Source organism: Cetorhinus maximus, chromosome 15 (genome assembly GCF_964194155.1).
Source record: "Cetorhinus maximus chromosome 15, sCetMax3.hap1.1, whole genome shotgun sequence".
Classification (NCBI taxonomy): Eukaryota; Metazoa; Chordata; class Chondrichthyes; order Lamniformes; family Cetorhinidae; genus Cetorhinus; species Cetorhinus maximus.
Genome location: NC_135893.1, coordinates 90695836 through 90721666, shown reverse-complemented (window position 1 = coordinate 90721666; position 25831 = coordinate 90695836). Strand labels below are relative to the sequence as shown.

At 45.7% G+C, this 25831-nt stretch overlaps 1 protein-coding gene across 2 annotated transcripts in view; it reads right to left on the bottom strand.

The window, feature by feature from the left end:
- Positions 1-1038: 1038 nt before the first annotated feature.
- slc5a10 (solute carrier family 5 member 10) overlaps positions 1039-25831 on the bottom strand; it is a 128088-nt gene continuing 103295 nt past the window's right edge. For both annotated transcript variants that reach the window (XM_078558941.1, XM_078558942.1), the window contains 6 exons: positions 25359-25466; positions 20047-20197; positions 16174-16342; positions 13825-14040; positions 7424-7529; positions 1039-1708 (listed from right to left, as the gene is read on the bottom strand). In XM_078558941.1, coding sequence (XP_078415067.1) covers positions 1515-1708; positions 7424-7529; positions 13825-14040; positions 16174-16342; positions 20047-20197; positions 25359-25466 — 944 coding nt within the window. In that variant the 3' untranslated portion in view covers positions 1039-1514. The remainder of the gene's footprint in view (positions 1709-7423; positions 7530-13824; positions 14041-16173; positions 16343-20046; positions 20198-25358; positions 25467-25831) is intronic.

The window sequence follows — 25831 nt, the reverse complement described above, 5'->3', positions numbered from 1 at the left end:
GGGAGTGGGACATGAACCCACAACCCTCTGATTCAAAGGCGAGGGTGCTATGAACTGAGCCACAGCTGACACCTCTCCAATCATTTTGAAGGTGAAGTGATCTAGTAGGGTGGGGCAGTGATTAGGAGGGAGGAACTGATTAGGAAACAGGAGAAGTGATCAAGATGATGGGATAATTGAGAGTTGGGGGAATTGATTGGAAGTGAGGTAGGTGATCAGGAGGAAGAGAAGCAATCTAGTTGGAGGGAAGTGATGAGGGGGAGTTGGTGGTTGTCTATGGCTCTGCTGGCAGGATACATTCAGGTAAATTTTTTTTTAACATTTTGGTGGTGGTTGCCAATGGTCTGTTCTCCCCTGATTGGGCCACAGGTAGGCCTTGTTTTATTTTGGCAGCCCAATTTTGGGGAGGAAGTCTCAAACAGGTTAGGCCTCATTATTTGCATATGCAAAAGACACAGCACCTTTTTCAATTGTGGGTCCTGGAGACCATTTTTTCAGCCTTTACTGATAAGGCGGGCAGTGCAGAATGTGCTATATTAGTCATTTTGGTGCCTGTTTTATACTGCTGGTTCCCTGTTATAATATTCTCTATTCATCTTGCTAAATGGTTAATAATAACAGGATCATTTATGATGTAAGTTGAATAGTGAAAAGTTCTACTGGATTTAATAGTCAGCTAACCAAGCGGTCAGTTAATCCTGACATTGATGCAATTGTGGACCTCGATTTCTTGAACAAAAGTTGTTTTCAATAACTGCACACAAGTCGCCCTGTCACACCGTAACAGTAAGATTATTGTTTTTGTTTCAGATTAGTTTTAATCAGGGCACCCGCCTGAAATGTCTGAACCCTGTCTTTCCTCTTCACAGATGCTGACTGACCCACTATGTATTTCCAGAATTTTCCGTCTTATTTCACACCCTGACAGCTTTTCATGTGTGTGTTTACCAATTAAAACCATTTATTAACTGTCGGTTTGTGGGAATAAGCAACTCAGAGACTCAAAGCTGTATGTAGAGTACAACAACAACAACAACCTGCATTTATATAGCTCCTTAAATGTAGTGAAACCTATCAAAGAGCATTATCAAACAAAATTTGACACCGATCCACATAAGGTGATATCAGGACAAGTGATCAAAAGCTTGATCAAAGAGGTAAGTTTTAAGGAGCCTCTTAAAGGAGGGGAGAGGTGGAAAGACAGAAAGGTTTATGAAGGGAATTCCCAAGATTACAGTCAAGGCAGTTGAAGGCTTTGCTGCAGTGGTGGAGCAATTAAACTCTGGGATGTGCAAGAGGCCAAAATTGGAGCAGCACAGATACCTTGGAGGATTGTGGGGCTGGAGGAAGTTACAGAAATAGTGAATAAAGCAATTGTGAGGATTTTACTCTGGAAAAGGAATCAAGTGAAATCAATTGTTCTGCATATTCCATTGAACATTCCATTCCATATACAACACCTGTCACAAAATCTATCGTTCAGGCATCTTTCAGGTGTACAATAATTTCCTTTCTCAAGCGAAGTACGCATACAGGAAAACGTTCACACACATGAGAATGATTGCATTTATACAACACACTCGAGACCAGAATGGGTTCTCAGAGGTATCAGTGAGGTTGCTCTGTCCAGGCATGTTGTCTCTGCTTGTCTTAACACTGCAGAACAAGTTAATCCATGACCACTTCTGTTGAATCATCTCCTCAGCATCTAACATGCAAATAAAAGGACAATTTAATTAGTAAATGTTGTGTATTGTTGTACTATCTGTAAATAGCTAGGGGCTACTTAGCTCGGAACTAATGTGTTATGTGTAAGTGTTCCGGGGGACCATATTTCACAGCAACACTAGAGAGTGAAGTGATGTGTACATAACCAGTTTAATCTTTTTTCTTTTAAACCAGACTGCAGGGCAAAATTAAACATAGAGTTTCTGATCTTTACAATCCAAAAATGTGATTATTAACAATATCTGGGAACAAAAAGACAATAAGAGCACATAGCCGTAAATAATATAGGGAAGACGGAAAAATTAGAGAGAGAAGAGATGAAAAAGCTAATAAATAAGCAGCAATATTGGAGGAGTTTGTAAGATCTGATACTGTTTGGAAACAGGATATTAACTCTTGTCTCTTCCTATCTCACCAAGGTGTCAGGTGGACGCAAAAGATCCCATGCCACAATTTTGAAGAAGAGGTGAATTTTACCTGGTCTCCGAGCCAATATTTACCCACTCCATCAACATCACTGAAACTGATGAACTGGTCAGTTTTTCACTGCTATTTGTGGGATCTTGCTGTGTGCAAATTGGCTGCCGTGTTTCCTACATTACAAGAGTGGCAACGATTCAAAAGTATTTCATTGGGTGTAAAGAGATTTGGGACAATCTGAGGTCCTGGAAGGTGCTAAACAAAATGCGAGTTCTTTCTTTCTGAACATGAGCAGCTGAGGAACATGGTTCACACAAAATCCACCCCGTATGAAATGTGTTTGGCCAACCCAATGCATAGTGGTCATAAATCCACATAAAGATAATGCTGATAATTGGTCCACATATTGTTATCAGAACAGGGAACTCATTCAAAGGGATTCAGTACAAGGAATGACATGAGGGGTTTCATTATGTATTTCAATGACAGATTATACATGCTGCAGTAGTGTGAGAGAGGAGAGAGGATAAACGCCATGACCAAACTGCAGTTGGCACTCGCTCACCTACCCTACCTCTTACTTCCTCTATACCTTGCCTGCCTACAAACCTCCATATATTCTTCTTTTTATGGAGTCAAAGATCGGAGGTCGGGTGGGGGATGTCCCACTGGCTGGGGGACATCCACAGAATCCAATTATATTCTGCCAGTGCTTCTGGGCTGCCTTCTCCAAAATGATGTAGTGAGAATGCTCTCTGGTTGCCAGGAAATGTTATCCCGCCTACCTATCAGCAAGCAAACCATTAGGGGAAACAGTAGGTACATGAAGCAGGCAAGTACATTTCACATGATTTTAATTGTTGGACCCAAGTATGGCAGTGAATGGAAGAACAATTGCAGGTGAAAGGAATTGTGTGAAGAGTCTTAGAGGAAACACTGTGTATGAATGATGAGCTGATAATATATCTCAATACAGCAGAGTTTATCACAGTGCATTTGTAGAAGGTGCAACTGCCTCCACTTACCTTGACGACCCTCATGAGGTCATTGAACTGCTGTGTTACTGGATGGGCGCATGATGAAGATGTTACCTACTTCCTTCTTCTGTTGTTCCTGAGCAATTTGGACACCTTATGGCCCAACAGGTGCTCCTTCCTGTGTCTTACCAGGTCCAGCATTCCTCCAATGAAGACTCTATAAACCTTTGGATCTCATTGCCCTGAAGGGCCAATCTCAGCCACATTCCTCCAACTGCAGTTGGAACTTGGAACAAAGTTTCAATCCTCAGCTTCACTATACCCGGTTAAATGTTAACTAACTCATTTGCTGTTGTGACTTCCAAACCTATTTGTTGCATTACTGATTCCACTGGTACTGCCATCTGCTGAATTTCACCGAGATAATTCACTTGTCATTTGCCCTTTCTTCGAACTATACATTGAACAATTTGTACAATGAGCAACATTGTGAATGTTTGTTTGAGTTAGCCGCTGAAGAAAGAGGACTGAAAGAGAGGGAAAACCCTCAGAGCGTCATGGATACATACCTACCAGTTCAACAAGAATGATAGTAACACGGGGAGATAGTTATTGAGGGTGTGTCATTTTGGTATAAACGCTGCAAAGGGCAACCAAGCAACTGAGGTCCAACTGCACGGCTGCAGCTCATCATTGGTTGTACTCGAACACACAAACGAGGCTGATTACAGCATCATTAACAGAGCACCCCGACAATGTTACAATGGAAAGTTTATATGCGCCCTTCTACCTATTGCTCAAGGTGTTGATGTTGCTCAAAGGAACCTACTAAGAACAGGAGGAAGCCATTCAGCTCCTTAAGCCTGCTCCACCATTTAATTAGATCATGGCTGAGTTGGATCTCAACTCCATCTACCTTCCTTCATACCATATCTTTGATACCATTACCATTTGATACCATAAGGCGACTCACCAACAACTTCTCCAGGGCAATAGATGTTGACCTTGCCATTGCTGTCCCCATCTCATGAACCAAAAAAAGAAAAACTATTGATTTGAGCGTTGAAAGTCCCAATTGTCTTCCAGTGTCCAGGTTCCAGATTTCGACCAAAAACAAAAATACCTGGAAAAATTCAGCAGGTCTGACAGCATCTGCGGAGAGGAATATAGTTGACATTTCGAGTCCGTATGATCCTTCATCAGAACTAAGGAAATAGAGAAATGAGGTGAAATATAAGCTGGTAGAGGGGGGTGGGACAGGTAGAGCTCGATAGGGGGCCAGTGATAGGTGAAGGCAAAGAAGAGAGATTGCCAAAGATGCCATAGACAAAAGGACAAAGGGGTGTTGACAGTGGTGATATTATCTAAAGGATGTGCTAATGGGGACATTAAGGGTGGCAAGCAGGACAAGCTAGTGGCAGATGGCCCTAGTGGGTGTGGGGTGGGGGGAAGGGATCGAAATGGGCTAAAAGGTGGAGATGAAACAATAGATCGAAATAAATTTAAAATTAGGTGGGAAAAGAAAAATATATTTGTTAAATAATGACATATTATTGGGAAAAGGGGGATCGGAAAGGGGGTGGGGATAGAGGAGAGAGGTCATGATCTAAAATTGTTGAACTCAATATTAAGTCCGGAAGGCTGTAAAGTGCCTAGTTGGAAGATGAGGTGCTGTTCCTCCAGTTTGTGTTGAGCTTCACTGGAACATTGCAGCAGGCCAGATTCCGACCACTGTTTGTGTGAATGAGTGCTTTCTGATTTCACTCCTGAATGAACTAGTTCAACAAGGAGCTGATTTTTTATCCTGTGTATTCCCTATAGACTGAGAAATTGGCTGGGAGCCTCCATTATCATGTGATTTCCACAACTGTTTTCAGTAGATACCCAGTCAACATCAAAATTATGAAAGCACTTAACAAATGTCTAACAGGCCCCACATTTATTAGTGTTCATTTTGACAGTAATATGAGCAGGACAAAAAGTTAAACTGCTTCCCAGTGAAGTGCCTGTCCCGCATTGGGTTTTTACCAATTATTTATGTCCCTTATTAACACCATTACAGGCAACACCTCTGGCAGCACTCGGATTAGCCACTGAAAACCACATAGCAATATACATATTACAACACATCCCAGGATACAGTTAAAATCCAAACTATTGAATCAGTAGTTGATTGCACCATGTTGGTGAACTTTTCCTTGATATCAATGGTTCTTACTAATTTTTACAACTTCCACTTATGTTGTATAGCACCATAGAATCATAGAATGGTTGCATAGAAGGGGTGGCCTTTCGGCCCTGCATATCTGTGTAGACTCTCTGCAAAAGCAACTCAGCTAGTCTCACTACCCCGTCTTTTCCCCATAGCCCTGCAATTATTTTCTCTTCAGATAATTACCCAATTCACTTTTGAAAGCCAGATTGAATCTTCCTCCAACAGAGCCTCAAGACAACAATGATGTGAATTTCTTTACCAACTTTAATGGAGTAAAATATCCCATGGTGATTCACAGGAGGGTTATCAAACAGAATTTTACACTGAGCCACATAAAGAGAGATTTGGACAGATGAGAAAAAGCTTGGCCAAAAAGATAGATTTTAAGGAGTGCCTGACAGGAGGAGAGAGGGGTAGAGAGGCAGAGAGATCCAGGGCTTAGGGCCCAGAGGTCTGAAATAAATGTAACAGAGATGCACAGAGGTATAAATATTGCATCCCTTCTACTCTTCAATTTCCATCCCCCGTCTCCTGAAAGCAACAATGATTCTATCAAGGCACAGCTTCACAGATATTGTTAGTCTTCACATTCATCATGTCATTAGTTGTGGCATATGAGTCAGCCAACCCTGAGGGCATTGAATCTGAAACATTTTCTTCATTCAGGGGATGTGGGCCTTGCTCGAAAGGCCGGTATTTATTGCCCATCCCTAATTGCCCTTGAGATGGTGGTGCTGAGTTGCCTTCTTGAACTGCTGCAGTCCACGTGGTGTTGGTACACTCAGAGTACTGTTAGGGGGGGAGTTCTAGGATTTTGACCATGACAGTGAAGAAAGGTCATCCGGAGTGGGAATCTTGAGTGATCTATCCAACCTCTCCCAACCCAGGCACTAAAACAAGAAGGACTAAGACATGAACTTGGTCTTTGCTCTTTAGCATAGAATCATAGAATGGTGATAACACAGAAGGAAGGCATTCGGGCTAGCCCTCTAAATTTAAAAAAAACTGTCTTTTCCCTGTAGCCCTGCACATTCTTCCTTTTCAGATAATGATCCAATTCCCTTTTGAAAGCCTCAGTGGACCCTGGCTCCACCAGACCCCTAGGCTGTGCATTCCAGATCCTAACCATTTGTTGTGTGAAAAAGCTTCTCCTCATGTCCCCATTGCCTTTTTTGCCAATTACCTTAGATCTGTGCCCCCTGGTTCTTGATCCTTCCACCAATGGGAACAGTTTCTCCCTATCTACTTTGTTCAGACCCCTCATGGTTTTGAATACCTCTATCAAATCTCCTCTCAACCTTCTCTTCAAGGAGAACAGTCCTAACTTCTACAATCTACTTATGTAACTGAAGTTCCTCATTCCTGGAACCAGTCTCATAAATCTTTTCTGTACTCTCTTTAATGCTTTCACCTCTTTCCTAAAGTTTGGTGCCCAGAACTAGACGCCATACTCCAGCTGAGGCTGAACCAGCATTTTATACAGGTTTAACATAACTTCCTTGCTTTTATATGCTATGCCCTTATTAATAATGCTCAGGATACTGTATTCTTTAACTCCCAACCTGTCCCTCCACCTTCAATGACTTATGCACCTATATAGCCAGGTCCCTCTGTTCCTGCACCCTCTTGACCTCTTGAGAATTGTATCCATTATTTTACATTGTCTCACCACATTCTTCCTACCAACATGAATCATGTCACATTTCGCTGCATTAAATTTCATCTGTAACTTGTCCACCCATTCCACCAACCTGGCTATATTCTTTTGAAGTTCTACACTATCCTCCTCACAGCTCACAATACTTTTAAGTTTTGTATCATCCACAAATTTTGAAATTCTGCTCTGTACACCAAGGTCTAGGTCATTAATATACACCAAGAAGAACAGGGGTCTTAACACTGACCCCTACAAACCTTCCTCCAAACCTATGGCTCTGGATCATAATGAGTGATGCAGCTGCCCACCAAGCATCTGAGTGGGTAGGGTGAGGTGGGGTGAGTTTGCTGGCTACTTTTCCATATCTCACAGAACGAATGATGTCACCTCAGACCTGTAAAACACGGAAAGATGAAATGAACCTACCCTCAATTTTGTTGTCCCAAGAATGCTTCTCAGGCGATGTTGTTTGCAGGGGTATGTCAGGCTGCCTTCTCTCTCGTGAAAGTGTCCACCAAGTAACGTTTTTCAGCTGAGGAGCAAGTGTGAATATTTGGTGATGGTGGCTTACTTCAGATCTGAAACGATTCTGTCTTCAGACATGACTGAGTCATTGAAACAAATAAAACACTTCATACCCACAATAATTAGTTAAACATTATTGGAACATTTTGGTCCAATCAATATTGGTATCTAGTCTGTAATAGGTTTAAAGCAAGTACTTTAATAGCCAGTTAGAGCAAACGTATGAAGCACACCATAAAGCTTCTTTCTGTTAAACATACCCAGTGAACAAAGGGGTATTATTTGTCATATGTTTCTCTTGCTTTTATGCACGCTTTGTATACATTACACACTTTCAGGTGTGGGCATGGGTGGATCCCAGTCTTAATTTGACAGGTGTGCTCATTTTAAGGGCGGGCTCTGGTTAAAACTAAACCTAAATATTACAACCTGCAGCAAGACCACATTAATCTCTTGATTCCTAAGTGTGCATTCTCAGAGACAATGGGTGGGATCGTCCAGTTCCGTTGGCGGCGGGTGTCATGGTGGGTGGGGGGGAGGGGGGGTGTTGCGCGGTGGGGGTGACTATTCGGCTGGAGGGGCAGAAATCAGTTTCACACCAGCATGAAAGCACAGCGGGATCGTGTGATGGTGTCCGCCATGGCGGAACGCCAATCCAGCTGGAGGCCGGTGTGAACCTGATTTGCATCCCGGTAATGTCTCCCCACGTCCGATTTACCGATACACCGGTGGGAAAACACACCGGCTCAGAACACGTCTGGACAGTTTGACGTGCAGAAGTCGGGACTTACCGTTAGGGCCTCGCTCAGATCATGGACATCCAAGGAGAAGATGATGCTGGAGCCCTACAGCTACCGGACCCTGGAGGAACACGTGCATTGCATGCTGGGTGGATTCTCATGGACATGGCTCTGCCGCGAAGCAGCTCATGGAAGATGGGGAGTCTCCATTGAGGACTTGCTTCGGAACATCACGGTCTTGGCCATGAGCTGCCACAGCTGATCGTGGAGGTCTGGGGGGGTATGGTGAAGAGGAAGGTCTAGCTGTGAGTTTAAGAGGAAGGTGGAATGGAGGGGTGGGAGAGGGTCTAGGTGTGACTGGGAGAGGAAGATGTTCTGGGGGATTGAGGTTGGGATGGGGGGAACGATGGTGTCATAGGTGGGGGTGAGTTTGGGAGAGGATGAAGGTGTCAGGGGGAATGAGATTGCGAGGCGGGGTCGAGGTTGTTTGGCGGGTGAGGTTGGGAGGAGGGAGGAAGGAGTATGGGGTGGGGAAGAGGGAGTAAGGGTGGAGGAGGGAGTAAAGAGGGGATGCCCAGCTGAATGTGCAAGGGAGGGGTCTGTGGAGTCAATGACTGCTTCCTGGGAAGCAAACTGAGGCTGGGTATGGTAGGAGGGGATGGTGAGTTTGAGAGGGAGCAGAGGGAGCTGGTAGGGTGAGGGTGCATCAGTAGCAGAAGGAGGGATGGCGTGGATGGTTGATGGAGACTCGGAGGCAGACACAGACCCTGGGGGTGGGCAGGAGGAGGTCAACGAGGTCAATGTGGATGTGGGTGGGATTTTCAGGAAGGTTGGGAACGTGCACGTTCACCTGGACATCCTGGAAAGAAAAGAGTTCTGGCTGGAAGGTGACAGTGGGGAGGTGGAAGGTGATGCTGGGGGGGTCAACAGTGATGGGTAAAGGACATGGGCGACTGGGGGAAGGGAAAGGACGGGTGAGCTAAAAGTATACTTCTCTACTACCATGGTTATCAAAATCAAAAGTGAGTGGAACCTCATGTTGGATGGGCACAGGCGCTGCTTGCGAATGCAGCTAGTGGATGGATGGAGATGCAGGTCAGCTCAGACAGATAACTGAAAGTGAACCCCAGCAGGCAGCATTGACAATGCTCAGGACAATGAGATGAGTGTGTTTGAGGAAGGATCCGCATGCGTGGGAGAGTGCTTGCATGAGACTCCGAAAGGCCCTGCCCCACACACACACGCTTCTCCTTCCAGAATCACTCATGGTCCAGCTGTGTGCAGCTGAACTTCTTGTGGGGGTGGATGCAGGGGGAGGACTCGTGAAGCCTGTAAATGAAGTTGAAAGACAACATTACATATTATTCAGTGGAAGTGAATATATTTTCAGATTATAAACTGACAAAGTGCATTCATCCATGCAAACACTTGTGATCAGAAATTCTTAGCTTTTCTCAGCCTACCACTTGTTCTAGGTGCTGCCCTGACATCTGCAGCGGGGGTGGTGACAGCCTGTGCAATGGTTGGCCCTGTTGTCTCTGATGACTTCGGTGTGCGTCCTCTGGACAGCCGAGGCCTTAAGAGCCCCGGCTTTCTTTGGCTGTCCTCCTATGGGCCAGCTGCTCCCTCTGCAGTGACAGAGGATGAGGTTGAGGGGTGTCACAGGCAAAGGAGATATGGAGGGAGAGGACAGCCTTCAAGGTTCCTGAGTGGATGACCCAGGGGTGTCCAGCTGCCGCTCCTCCTCCCTTCGGGTGCCCGAGGCCCCGGCCTGACTCCTTGAGGGGAAGGCGCACCCATTTCCCTCTTGCGCTGCCACTGCAGGAACTCACCCATGGCTATCGCAATGGAGTGCAGGTCTGCACGCATCTCCACATTCTGCTGGACCAGGGTCCCCACGGCGTCCTCTATCCTCCCCATGGAAACTTCCATGTGCGCACATGTGAACACCACTTCATCAGACAGCAGGCGGACGCACTCCTCCAACTCGCGGGCCACTCTGTTGAGGGCTTCCAACAGCTCTGCGTGATGTTCCCCTGCCTTCTGCTGACTCTCCACGATGAGTTGGAAGGCCAAATCCAGAGGCTCGATATCTGACTCGGACGTCACAGATGCCTCTCCCCCAGCAGCCCTCTGAGTGCTCGGCTGAACCTGCCTCCTCCTGCTGCGGACATGTGTCCGTGCGGTGACCACCAGATTGTGAACCCGAGCCTGTTCTAGATCTAGGTCCCACTGAGGTGTGTGTCTCTGCGCTGGTGCAGGGTGCGGGTAAGCGCTGTGACGGGTCTTCCAGGCTGCTTATTTCCAGCTCTTCAATGGAGGAGGTGTCCTCTTTGCTGGAGGTGAAGACCTGGATGGAGCTGAGGGACTGGCTGGCTGAGGGTGTCAGTCGCTTGGCAGAGCTCCCTGTGATCCAAAATAGAGATAATTAGTGCATGGCAGCAAAGTCAAAAACAGGAGAGAGAGCATTCATAGTTGTGCTGAGAGAGGGATGGTGTTGTGGGATCCTCACCGCTGACCTCACTGTCACCGCAGGCATGGTCCATGTCCTCACCAGTCCGCATGATGGCACACTCCTCAAGCCTAATGTGAGCCACTCCACCCCTGGTCAGGGACCTCTCCCTGTGGTTGTGAGCCAGCTTCTCCTGCATGAAAACAGATGGGGAGAGTGTGAGCAGGACACATGGCACTGCGTGGAATGTTTGTGTGGTGAGTGGAGCCATAGACAGGATGAGGACATGAGCTCCAGAGGATATGAGCCTGATGGAGATGTGAGGGTGTGTGTGAGAGTTATTGGTGTTGTCCCTTGAGGTGTGAGATCCCTGTGGATGTGTGATGGGTTTTTGAGTGTGTGAGTTGAGAGCGATGAGGTGGTTGACTTACTCTGGCGGAGCGGATGAGATCATTCATCCTCTTCCTGCACTGGATGGCCGACCTCCTCTGTGCTGCTCTCTCCTCCTCTCTCCTCAGGCCGGATTGGTGACCCTGGTGAATCTCATGCGGCCAGAATGGGGGTGCAGGACATCGTGGCGGCGCATCCGCCGGTACCCCAGAGAGGCGTCACTAATCTTGGGGGCTGCCGTTTCTTTGCTTTTGAGGCCATCTGTCACCTGCAGCAGTCCTGGTCTGTAGGCATGAAGTAGGCTGCGTTCTTGTGTGCTTTAAGTATGGCACCCGGAGCGAGGAAGCACTGAGGTCACAGTGTGGTGGCAAATCAGAGCCCGCCAGCCAGCGATCCGGCATGTTTCCCATGAATGCATTATTAACGAGGTGGGATGTGCCGGGGAGGGGGCGACACGGCGCAAAAAGCCCCCATTGTGGCCGGCGGGCAAAACTACTTTATTTCATGCCCATTACCCCACTTAGTGCAAATCAGGGACGATTCCACCCAATAGACTTCGTTACTGTTGAAAGGAATGCAACTTCCAGTGAGAATATTATGAAACATACTTGATTTCTTTGTCTAAAGCAAACAGTGGGCAAAGACTACCTTACCCCGTGCTGCTCCTAATGTAATTGCTTCAAATCCAGCCCCTGGAGAATTGACCCAATCTCTAGTACTTTTCTTTCAGGCTTGAATCCCCCTTTTTAAACCAATAGCCACAGGGCTGGGTGAAGGGTTGCCAACTCTGTTTGCCCATATTCCTGGAGTTTTCATCCCCGTTTCCAATCATTCGATCAATCAGCCTTTCTTCGTCATCTTCATTATTTTTTATAACTAATGAACAAAAGTGTCCAATAAAAAAAAACAGTTTTAAAAGCACCTACGATTTTCTTTTTCTCTCTCTTGCTTTGCAAAAAGCAGCGTCCTGGAGATTAATCTTGAATTCCTGGAGACTCCAGGCCAATCCTGGAGGGCTGGCAACCCAGCTGAGGTGCTCTAAACTCAAAGATATTTATACTTTTCATACCACCTTTCACAGATCAAACATTGTATGGTACCAGTCACAGTAGCAAAGTGGAGCAGAAAACTGTAAGCTCTTGAATCATGTTAAGTACACTTTAAGGAATATGCTTTGTAAGTATTAGTGTATCAAGTGGACTAGGCAGAGTGATCTTTTAAAATATAAGTCAACATACTAAAGTTTAATTTTGCAGTGGTTTCAATGGTTATACAAGATTAGGCCTAAATATAGGAGACTTCTGCATTAACTGTCCATAAGAAAAGACCGATAGTCTATTAGTTGAAAGATTGTGGGGAATAATTTGTTCAGAGTACTTAAGAATATACCGGGAAGTGATAAGGTTCCAATGCTACAGAGAACTACTGGACACTCACATGTGGAATGTCCAGAGTGAACAATCTGAGCCATTAAAGGCAAACACACAAATGGCAGCAGCTCACCATAACATGAAAGAAGCTTACGTGGCCACAGCATCTACACAGAATAGGATGACTTATGGTACCCATGGTTTTCCGACATAACGAAAGCTATAAGGGATATAATACACTGGAGTTTCTAGGGACTTCTGACCAAGTCTTGCTGAGGCTATGGTAAGTAGTCATAACAACACGCTTGTGACTTCCTGAAAGAGATCTTGGATTTGAGTATTAGTGCCAGTATCTCATATACACTGCATGTAGAGGGTTGTGTTTAATTATTTCATCGGGTTGATTTATTAAAGTGTATTATCCAGACATTTCAGTGCTCCCCAGTCCTCGAACATGCAATAGAGGTAAAGGCAGTACAACAATGCCCTATAATGCCTCCACATAAGGGCAATAGGGATAGTAACAATAACAGCTTATATAGCAATAAAATGTCCCAAGGAGCTTCACAGGAGTTTTATAAAACAAAAGATGACACCAAGTCACATAAGGAGATATTAGGTTAAAGAGGTAGCTTTTAACGAGTGTCTTAAAGGAAGGAAACAAGACACAGAAAGGTTTGAGGAGAGAATGCCAGAGCTTAGGGCCTAGGTAACTGAAGGCGCTGCCACCAGTATGGGACAATAAAATTCAGGGGTGCATGAGGCCAAAATTAGAGGAGCACAGATATCCTGGAGAGTTGTAGGGCTGTGGGTGTTTACAGAGATGGGGAAAGGCCAGGCCATGGAGGGGTTTGGAAACAAGGATGAGAGAATTTTAAAATCAATACATTGCTTGACTGGGATCCAATGTAGATCAGCAAGCACAGGGGTGACAGGGGAACTGGACTTCCTGCAAATTGAGACACAGGCAGTCGAGTTTTATCCTAAATAAGCCAATATCGTACCTTAATTCAAAATGCTGATGGCATGGATCTAGAACTGCTGATAAAGGGGTAGACTTTTAAATTGGCATTCAAGTGTAAAACTGGTATTATAGGATGCCTGCTACACAGAACCAGCCAATACTCAGCTCCCTAGAGAATCACTGGGTTTCTTTAACAGCAGCCTTAAAATCAGTCGAAAATCTACCCCAGGGTGTTCTTAGCAGAAAAAGGCGGGGAAAATCCTGGGCAACAACCATCTTTTCTGCACTCGTGAAGTGTGTGAAGAAAAAGCTCCAGCCTCCCAATGCCCAAAAGAGGGAGAGTTGCATTGGTGTAAACCATTCGAAAAGCAGAAGCTGCGTCATACCTGACTTTCATTCGGAGGCTTTGTCAGCAGGCTGATCGCCACGACGATGAGACTTGTGAGGGCGCACAGTATGACTGCAAAGTGGAGGTAGTGAACTTTCTTCAGTATTGACGGTCTTGGATCATACACCCCACACCGCGGCGAGGGGTGCATAAACTCCATGATCATTCTCGCCAGACCCACCACTAGTCCGACCATTAGACCCCAGAATGCACCCTGGAAATAAGCAGCTATTACTCACTGGATCTCACTGACACTCATAGATCAAAAGCTGATCGCACATAATTCAGGTTAATGGCGGACGCTGCCCTGGTTTTCATCCTGATGCCACATTGGCAAAATAAAGCCATAAAGTCAGCTGTCTGTGTGGCCCAGACACTCTCACCTTAGCATCAAAAGGAAAGGGGGAATCATGGGCTCGATTTTCACAGAGCCGGGGAGTCTGCGCGAATGCTTAAACCTGGCGGCTGGGACTCAATTCCCGGCGCCCCCAATTTTTGCCAATGCAGGATAAGGGTGCAGATTGGTGTGGGTCATGAGCCTGCACCCTGCACTCCCAGCCTGGCTGGCTCCATTGTGGGGATAGGCATCTTGTAGCCTTCCGCAGTTTTTGTGCAGTCAGGCCAGCTCGTCAATGAGTCGCGGTTCACGGCCCCTCAGGGGTGTTGCGAACTATAGTCTGGATGAAGGAACCTTTAGAAAGGTAAGTTTGAAAGGTCTTACTCATGCTCCCCCATGCCAATCTATGTCCTTCCACCCACCCCCAATCACCACTCATGCCCCCATGTCAACCTATGCGCCACTACCACCTCCATAGACCCCTCATGCTCTCCATGTCAACCTACGGCACTTAACTGCCCACTTACCCAGTATACACTCTGTACGGAACCAATGAACCTTACAGTAACAATATCACGTGTGAAAAAGCTTGAAAAAAAGTCATTCATTCATAACTTTCTTACAAAAAACACCTTCACTACAGCCCTATAAAAGTGTCAATCAACTAGCCCTTTAAAGTATCAATTGCAGAAATTGAAAACACTTGACACCTCTTTATCTTGTGGAAATAAACATTGAGCAACTGAGAAATAGATCTAAGAGAGAGAAGGTTGTTAATCAAGTAATGATTTCCCTTGGATGCGGCTGTTTGAACAAGTTAATGAATGTCTGGGCTCTTAGCCAAGCCTCATTATGCATTCATTATGCACTCATTATGGGTGAAAGGGCATAGGTCAGCATGGAAGGTATGAGGGATTATTGAGGATGGGTGGAGGGGCATGAGGTGGCATGAGTTGGCATGGAGAGGATATGGGGAGTGTGTGGGGGGATGAGGGGGTATGAGGAGTGAGGGCTAGAGGGCTGTTTTCTGTTTAATTGCGATTTTGGAAAAGATCTGTCTCAGCACCTGGCAGCCCTTGTGGCTGCCTCCACACTGTTTCCAGGGGTGGAGGGCCTGAATCCAGTTAGCACACACCCCCAGGAAAAAAATCCGGCTTTTGCGGAAATTTCCCTCCTCCCACTGCCTGCCTCTAAGATGCAAATCCAGCCCAAAGTCTCACTCCAGGAGTTATTAACACATAACATTGATGCATCAGTGCAGTACTGGGGCAACAATGAGACAATGACCAGATAATTCGGTTTTTTTAAGTGATGGGAGAACACCCCCTGATAATCTTAATGCCATGAGATCTTTTTGCTCTGACTAAGATGGCAGATGGTAAGATGGTAACATCTCATCTGAAAGATGACACCGCCAAAAGTGCTGCAGTGTTAGCCTGGATTATATGCTCAAGTCTATGGAGCGGAACATGAACCTACAACCTTCTAACTCAGAACTGCCACAGCCATGATATGATGAATTGCTTCCTCCTGTGCTGTATGATTCTATGAATGTCGAGATGATGACCAATAATGGAGGGGGAGATAAAGATTTCCTGATAAAGGTTTTCACTTCCAGGATAAGGTCACAAAGCTACATCTGAACAATTTGCTTTAGATTTAAAAACTGCATTCCTATAGCGCCTTTAACGCAGGAAAATGTCACAAGGCACTTTACAGGAGCAAAATTTGACACTGAGCCACATAAGGAGATAGAACAAATATACTGTGGAAATCTGAAATAAGAATCCTGACCAAAAGTCATTGACCCTGAAATGTAAACTCTCTCGCCACAGATATATCATTTTCTATTTTTTTATAAGAAGACATTAAGTCAAGTGACTGAAAGCTTGGCCAAAGAGGTAGGTTTTAAAGAACACCTTAAAGGAGAAGAGGTAGGCGGAGAGCCAGAGTGCTGTAGGGAGGAGCTTAGGGCATAGGCAGCTGAAGTCACGCACTCAAATTACTCACAGGTTCATTAGTTCTTTTCCAAAAAACTGCAAGAACAAACACTGCAGTCACAGGAGGAGCTAAATAGCTGGTCACCGACTGAATGTAGTTGAACAGTTGCCCACTGTTAGCACTCTGTAATATTGGGATCCATACCAAGCTCACTGCAACCAGTATCACCGTCACAATCCTGAACAGAAAGAACAGGAAACGCGTGAGAGGATATCCAAAAAGCTTAGGGCCAACTTTCCATTATCATCATTTTTTTTTAAGGTGGAGTATAGTGTCAATGCAAATTGAGTCCAAAAGCTTGTTACACTGACACAGTATTATGATTCTGATCCACACAGTGCGGCGCTGACTAGCCAGATTGAGTGTTCACTCCCTGCTGCAATGGCTCATCTCAAAGGGAGGGAGTGAGCACCAGAGTGACTGAGAGGCTCACAGCAGAGCCTAATTACCAGAAAACATCCTTATTTTATCAAAGGAATGAAGAGGGGCCAATTGAGTGAGACTCTGATGGAATGCCTGTGTACTGGGATAGTAAAAGGGAGCTGGGTTGAGTGATAGTTCCATGCAGAGAATCTACAAGAACAGGGAAATGAGAAAATTAATGTTATTGTGACTCTTCTTGAATACGAACAATCAAAAATGACAGGCAGGAAAAGACCATGAAGCCTGTCTCACATTCAGGATATCTACTTCCTATTGCTTCTCCAACTTAGATACCCCGCCCTCTGTACCACCACATCCCACTTCCCTTTATAGCCAGCAATGGGCAAGGCCAGAAGAGAAAACTGATCTAATAAGGGGGACAAAAATCTGAAAAATACTTCTCCAGTCCTCTCAGGAGATATTAACTGTTAATTCACTTTCCTTCCATATGATACAATCTCTGTCCCTGGCACAAACTCTTGAAGGTACAAAGTCAAAAGACACTGAACCAGCCAGAAAAAGACATCAGTGGCTTGCATCCCACTGGGAGAGGAAAAACTACCTCACCTCTAGCCTACTCCTACCCTTGTGAATAGAGCTGTTACTAAGATCTGGTGTAATGATATGCCGATGCCTGATGTTACATATTCTGAATTTGCAAAGTATTCAGAAGGCATACAAACAGGTAATGTGTTGGAGGATCATATTGCTCATACGGAGCTTATCGATACATGGTAGCATAGCGGCTTTGTTACAGGATTAGTAATCCAGAAGCCTGCATTAATTATCTGGAGTCACGCGCCTCAATCTTATGCTCATCGGGTGCGTGCGATTGGCGGGCCCGGGAAGCTGACGCGAATTGCGCTTCCGGCAGCAATCTGCCCCCGAATGTAATTTCACGCTGGCTGGCCAATTAACTGGCAGCTAGCGTGAAATGCGCGCTGAGAAAGCCCCAGCGCTGCTGGGCTGGAGGGTGGGTGCGGGAAGAGGGCGGGTGCCGACAACAGTGAGGTTGCGGGTGGGCGCGTCTAGTGAGCTCCCTGAAGGCAGACAGTTGCTGCGGAGATGCCTCAGGGAGCTGCAGACCTGGACAGATTAAATGACAAGAAAAAAAATGCATCAAACTGTGTCCATGCAGCACATTCAAGTACCTGGCAGCAGAACTCAAAAAAACATCAGTCCCCAGATATATTTTTTATTATATTTCACCCTGGACATTTCATCCCGCCCTGGATCGAGGTTTCAGTGAAAATGTGAAGGCCGTCTGGCTAATTGGCCTGTCCGTCAACTGTAAAAGTGGACAGGTCATGCAAAATCGATTACAATTGTCTCCTTAATTGGCTTAATTGCCCACTTATTTGTTGGCAAGCACACTTCCAAATGCCATGCACGTCCGCCGAGTGAAATATTAAAAACCCATCTGGTTCACTCATGTCCCTTAGGGAAGGAAATCCGCCATCCTCACCTGGTCTGGCCTGTGTATGACTCCAGGCTCTTACTGCCCTCTGAAATGGCCTTGCAGGCCATTCAATTGTATTCAACAAAGCAGCTCACCACCACCTTCTTGGGCAATTAGTGCTGGGTAACAAATGCCAGCCTTGCCAGCAATGGCCATATCCCATGAATTAATTAAAAAACACTGATCGAGCATAAGTAATTGGCTGCATTTAACCAGGGGCATGAGGAGGAAAGGTTCCTGAACAACATATTCCAGAAAGTGGTCACCACCTGTATAGAGAGGAATAGCGAAGCAAAGAGAAGGAAGTGGGTAACCAATTACTGGGGGTGAAGGGAGGAGCCAGTATAGAAAAAAAACCATGTGGGATTGGGCTTGATCACGAGCAATATTCTCAACCCCTATGACATGGACAAAGCAGGTTGCAAAAGGCAACAACATGGAGCAGTAGTTTCCCAGCAGGCAAAAGAGAGAGATGACTATTCAAATGACAAGCACCAGCACATAAAGGAGCTCAGGATGGTTATGCCAGTTCTTTGTTAGAGCAACCCTGAAGTGCTCTCATATATAATAAAAACAGAAAATGCTGGAAAAACTCAGCAGGTCTGACAGCACCTGTGGAGAGAGGGAGAGAGTTAACGTTTCGAGACTTTTGGAGCTCTGAAGGAGGGTCAAACAGACTCGAAACGTTTCTCTCTCCACAGATGCCGTCAGACCCGCTGAGGTTTTCCAGAATTTTCTGTTGTTATTTCACATTTCCAGCATCCGCAGTATTTTGCTTTTATCTGGACTGCTCTCATTGCCTGCCTTCTCCGCATGGACCTTTATCTTCCTCTGCTTGGAATATTTATCCTCTTAAGAGACACAATGGTCTTTGCATCAACTATCTCACCACTGCAAAACATTTCACACTCCAACAATTCAGTGGCACAGATACTCTGGTCTATTGAATGGATTGTGCTGTGGTACCCACGGAGTCCGAAATCCCAGCAGATGAAACTCCACACCGGGAGCACATGTTCGTACAAAATGCCCTTGTCATACGGGGAAACTTACTGAAATGATGGACAGGGCTTTCCCAAGAAGGTTCGTATCCCGACAGCAGCTGGAAGTGCGTGTCGGCAACACGTATGGCACACCAGCAGGCCTTCCCCCTTGATTTTATGGGAGGCAGCTCATGAATAAACTGACGCCAGAGCTGCCATCCTGTGCCAGATGGCCGCCCGCCCCCTAAAGTTGCCACCTTAAAGCTGCCAGCCCAATCAGAGGGCCGGCAGCTCAGCAGCGCCACCAGATGCAGTGGCCACTGCTGAGCGTGGCAGAGGCTTTGCAGCATACACCTATGTAGGCTGAAGAAACTTTGAAAGAAACTTTAAAGTTATATCGATGTAGAGGAAAGCCCAATGAGCTGATCACTGGGGACGCAGAGGCTGCCTTCCCTGTATGTGATCCCCTTTTTAAATAAAAAAGTGCTTGCCACTCGGGCTGCCACTGAGCCTCTCCACCCAACTGGGGGGGGGGGGGGGGGGGGGGTGGGGGGGGGGGGGCAAGGGGAGGAGTCAACCTGCCATCGGCAAAATGCCACTGGCCAGGCAAAGGGACATTTGAATATTTAAAATTCCTTCCTGCCTCTTTGTAGCAGGAAGCCTGCCCTATCTCATTCCTGTTATAGGTTAAATTGTCTGACAGTGGGATATGATCGGGGAGCTGATCTGCTATGGCTTTTATCACCAATTTTATAGCCCCCTCCCACCTCCCCCCCCCCCCCCCCCCACCGCCCCCCCCCCCCCCCCACCCCAACCACCCCCCTCCCCCTCCCACCACCCCCCTGCTGTGAACCCGCCTCATGCGGGCTGGTAACATTGTCCTCAGTAAAACAAAGTTATGCTAACATCAACGTGGTTAATATTTGTTTTGGATCACACATTGAGAAAAGTGCTATCCCTGGCCATAATTCATTTTGTACACAATCAGCCCCCCGAGGCTTATCCAGTGAATCCTACCTTCCAACCAGCAGTAATTCACGTTCACTGGCATCCTTCCTGATCTTTCTCCAGATATCCATGGTAAACAGTGTACTGCTGCTGTTGAATATTGACGTCAGGGATGACATGAGAGCAGCCATTATAACTGCAATCATAAGTCCACGTAAACCTGGGATCAGTTCCAAGAGCAACAACAGCTTGTTATTCCAAAATGGCAACGTTTGAATTTAGGCACAGTGAGCACAACAACAACAGCAGTTTGCATTCATATAGCCCCTTTAATGTAGTAAATGTTCCAAGGCGCTTCACGGGAGCGATCATCAAATGCAATTTGACACCGAGTCACGTGAGGGGGAAATGGGACAGGTTAGCAAAAGCTTGGTGGAAGAGGAAGATTTTAAGGAGCATCTCAAAGGAGGAGAGAAAGAGGTAGAGGGGTGGAGAGTTTTAGGGAGGGAATTGCTATGCTTAGGGCGAGGGCAACTGAAGGCACGGCCACCAATGGCGCAGCGATGAAAATCTGACAAGACGTCATTATAGGAGGAATAAAGTGTTTTCAGTGTACGGTGAAGGTTGCAGGAGGTTAGAGGGATTGGGAGGGGTAAGGCCATGGAGTTATTTCAAAGAAAGGGTAATAATTATTTTAAAAATCAGAACAGGATTCAATGTAGCTCAGTGAGCACAGGACTGATAGCTGAACAAGACTTATTTCAAGCTAGGATACCAGCAGCAGAGTTAAGTGTGTGGAAGGTGGAGGATGGGAAGCTGATCAGGAGTGTATTGAAATAGTTGAGAGGTGATAAAGGCATGATGAGATGAGGCAGGAAATGAGGAGAATAGATTAGCAAACAGATCATTTTGATCAAAACGTAGTTTTACCAATGCAGAAGGGCTAACGTTCTTGCGTGAAAAGGGAATTCAAACAATGTAGGCATCCAATAGTTTAAATTACTTAAATATTTCTACTGTCATCAGTTCTTCAGTATCAGTTTACAAGCTTCTGTTAGATGTTTGCTCCATTGGCCCAAACAAACAATTTCCATCAACCTATTAGGTATGTTTTTGGTAGAGGACAGAAGCAATTTCTAAAGCTAATTGTAGAATCATACAGCAGAGAATGAGACAATCCAGCCTATTGCATCTGTGCCGATACTTTGAAAGATGTTAATTCCTGGTCTTTCCTCATAGATCTGAAAATTTTTATTTGTACAAACTGGGACCATCAACGGGTTTATTACCAGGCACTTCAAAGGGTGGGATTGTTCTCCCTGAGCATCCAAAAAGGCTGACAGTTCCATCATATTATTTAACCATATTGTTCCTGCTGTGGCCGTGGGGATTTTGTCACTGGGAGATGGGGGGGATTTGCTTCTCTCTGTGTACAGCATATCAGCTCAAACTTTGGGGAAACTGGCCTAGTAATCTCCTCGCTCTGTCAGATCCCCTTGCCGAATGCAGCTGGTCAGCCTCCACCTGGTGACTTTGTTTTCCAATTTTTAAAAAATTCATTCATAGGATGTCGACGTCACTGGGAAGGCCAATATTTATTGCCAATCCCTAACTGCCCAATAGAAGGTGGTTGTGAGCCACGTTCTTAGATACAACTGAGTGGGTTGCTAAGCTATTTCAGAGGGCAGCTAAGAGTCAACCACATGGCTGTTGGCCTGGAATCACACATAGGCCAGGCCAGGCCAGGCCAGGTAAGGACAGGAGATATCCTTCCCTGAAAGACAATAATGAACAAAAGGAGTTTTTATGACAATACAGTGGTCCCATGGTCACCATTACTGATACCAGCTCTTTTTCTACATTTATATAATTTATTGAATTTAAATCCTCAACTACCATAGTGGGATTTGAACTCACGTCGCTGGGTTATTAATCCAGGCTTTGGGATTACAAGTCGTGTCTCTCTACCCCTTTCTGGTGCAGCCTGTGACTTTATCCTTAATGATACTGCCCTAAGGTGATTGTTACCAGAACGGTTGCTTGTATTTTAATTATTCTTAAAGCGGGGGGTGGGGGAACTTATTTTCCTCTTCAATATAGCAGGACAATCTGACTAAACAAGACTAACTAGTAATAATAATGGATCCAGCCTGGCTGTTCTGGGTGTAGCTTTCTCTTTGTTTGCAGCATTATTGTACAGTTTGGCTGTTAGGTGTGCACATAACTAACTATGACTTCACCTGTAGGCGATCTGGCAACCAGCAAATCGACACGTCAAATCATCTTCACCTCATACAAGATGTGACTGCGGACAGCCCAAGTAAAGCAGTGGCCTCTAGCCCACCTCCCCAACCCAACTCCACCCAGACCCCTGCCACCCCAACACATGCTGTATTGCCAAAGGGCTAGTAAGTAACAACGCCACGCCCTGGGTGTGGCTTTTGAAGTGACAAGCCGTGACGATGACATCACCGCTCACCTCCTGAATCGACGCGAGGGGGTTTTGCATTTGGGTCTTTATTTTTCAGGAACGCGCACAGCACCGGAGGAATGTGGCTTTTTAAAAAGAGCTGGCGATCGGCCCCACTCTTCCCCTGCTCTTTCCCCATAGCGCTGTTTCCCCTTTTTAATGAGAGAGCCAGTTCCCTTTTGAAAGTTACTACTGAATCTGCTTCCCCAACCCTTTCAGTTGGCACATTCCAGATCATGGCTATTTGCTGAGTAAAGGAGTTTTCCTCCTCCGAGGTCAGGTTTTTTTTTTGCCAATTATTTTAAAATAGTGTCCCCTGGTTCCTGCCAGTGGAAATGGCCCTATCTGTTCTATCAGGGGGTGGCAGTGGCATGGTGTTAATGTCATTAGTCATTCGGAGGCTCAGGCTAATGCACTGGGGACATGGGCTTGAATCCAACCATGGCAGCTGGTGGCATCTAAATTCACTTAATAAAAATATGGACTTAAAAGCTGGTCTCGGTAACAATAACCATGAAACCATTGTCAATTGTTGGAAAAGCCCATCTGGTTCAAATCTGCTGTCTTTGCTTGGTCTGGCCTACATGTGACTCCAGACCCATAGCAATGTGGTCGACTCTTAACTGCCCTCTGAAATGGTCCTTGCAAACTACTCAGTTGTATCAAAGTGCTATGAAGTCTATGAAGGAATGAAACTGGACAACTACCCGTCATTGACCTAGGCATCGGAAACAACAATGACACACCCAGTGCGGATGACCGTGCAAAGTTCTTTTTGCTAAAATCTGGGGGCTTGCACCAAAATTAGGAGACCTGGCCCACAGGCAAGTAAGGCAGTAGCCAAATTGTCTGTAAGGTATGATTCCCTGAGCATGACTATGTCCCAGTCGCCACCGTTGCCATCCTTGGGTATGTCTTGTCCCACCAGCAAGACAGACCCACCAGAGGTGGAAGCATGAATGTATTGCCCTGGGAGTCCTTAACATCGACTCTGGACCCCATGAAGTCTCACGGCATCAAGCCAAACATAGGCAAGGAAACCTCCTACTGGTTACCGCCTACCAGCCCCCCTCAGCTGATGAATCAGCACCCTTCCATGTTGAACACAATGCGGAGGAAGCACTGAGGATGGCAAAGGCACATAATGTACTCTGGGTAGGGCACTTCAATGTCCATCACCAAGTGTGACTTGGTAGCACCACTATTAACCGAGCTGGCTGAATCCTAAGGGACATAGTTGCTAGACTGGGACTGCAGCAGGTGGTAAAGGAGCCAACAAGAGGGAAAGATCTACTTGACCTCATTCTCACAAATATACCTGTTGCAGATGCATTTGTTCATGACAGTATTTGTAGGAGTGACCACCATACAGTCCTTGTGGGGACAAAGTCTTCACATTGAGGATGCAGCACAAACGTACTAAATGGGATATATTTTGACTAGCAACTAAAAATTAAGCATCCATGAGGTGCTGTGGGCCATCAGCAGCAGCAGAATACGAAGAAGGAGCAGGAGTAGGCCATTCGGCCCCTCGAGCCTGCTCCATCATTCATTAAGATCATGGCTGATCTGATTGTAACTCAAATCTGCATCCTGCCTACCCCCAATAACCAATCACCCCCTTACTTACCAAGAACCTATCCACCTCTCCACATCCATTCTGCCAAGACCCTTCTGGATCTTATATGTTTCAATCAAGTTGCCTCTTACTCCTCTGAACTCCAGCGGATACAAGCCTAACCTGTCCAATCTTTCCTCATAAGCCAACCCGGCCATGCCAGGTATTAGTCTGGTAAACCTTCCCTGAACTGCTTCCAATGCATTTACATCCTTCCTTAAATAAGGTGGCCAACATTGTACTCTGGATGTGGTCTCACTAGTGCTCTGTATAACTGAAGCATAACTTCCCTATACCCCTCATAATAAATGATAACATTATATTAGATTTCCTAACTATTTGCTGTACTTGCATACTAGCCTTTTGTGATTCATGCACTAAGACACCAAGATCCCTCTGCATCACAGAGCTTTGCAATTTTTCACCATTTAGATAATATGCTTCTCTTTTATTCTTCCTGTCAAAATGGACAATTTCACATTTTCTCACATTATACTTCATTTGCCAGATCTTTTCCCACTCACTTAACCTATCCATACCTTTTTGTAGCCTCCTTATGTCCTCTTCACAACTTACTTTCCTACTTATCTTTGTGTCATCAGCAAATTTGACAATCATCCCTTCATCCCTTCAATTGTGAACGGTTGAGGTCCCAGCACTGATCCCTGTGGCACACCACTCGTTACATCTTGCCAACCAGGAAAAACCCATTTATGCCTACTCTCTGCTTCCTGTTAGCCAGCCAATCTTCTATCTATGCCAATATGTTGCCTCCTATACCATGCGAATTGTATACAACCACAACCTGTATCCTCATGATCTGGCTGCCTTGAACCAGTAAATGTTTGAATCCCTTCATTGATTCGCTGTTCTTTATTTCTGTACCTTTCCCCTGCCTCCATGTCCCTTAAACTGGATGAGGGCAGTTCCCATAACACTCAAGAAACTTGACATCATCCAGGACAAAGCAGCCCACTTGATTGGCACCCCATTCACTAACATTCATTCCCTCCACCACTGACACACAGTAGCAGCAGTGTGTACCATCTACAAAATGCACTGCAGCAACCCACCAAGTCTCCTTTAAGAGCAACTTTCAAACCTGTGACTCCTACCACCTGGAAGGACAGGGGCAGCAAACACATGGGAACACCGCCACCCCGGAAGTTCCTCTCCGAGCTACACAACATCCTGACTTGGAACTACATTGCCATTCCTTCACTGTCGCTGTAATCATCCACCTCTTGAGGATAAAAAAACTTGATGTAAAAAAAAATTATGAAATAAAGTTACCATCAGGCATCAGTTCAATCACGAGTTTTGGGAAAGCAATGTTAGAACATCCCACTTCAGTCCCACACACCTTTATACATTCCTCAGGATCGACACATGCGACTGAATCTGAGTGTGAACAAAACAAAATAATTATTATTGTTTGTGCCCTGGCCATGCATTTTATTTTGTAATCATTAAAATTTATGCATGAGATATATTTCTTTGGAGAAGATATTTCCATTGTTATTTCCTTAATAAAATATAATCTGATATTGCACCAAAGTTAGCCCGGCCAGTTTAACCTTAGAACTTAGATTCAGATCCTGTCCATTTTCATCTGCCTCCCACATCAGCTAGCTCCACCTGATCATTGTGCCAGCTGTGGCTCAGTTGGTAACACTTTCACCTTTGAATTACAAGTTTCTAGGTTCAAGTCCTACTCCAGGACAAAATTCAAGGCTAACACTCCAATGCAGTACTGAGGGCATGCT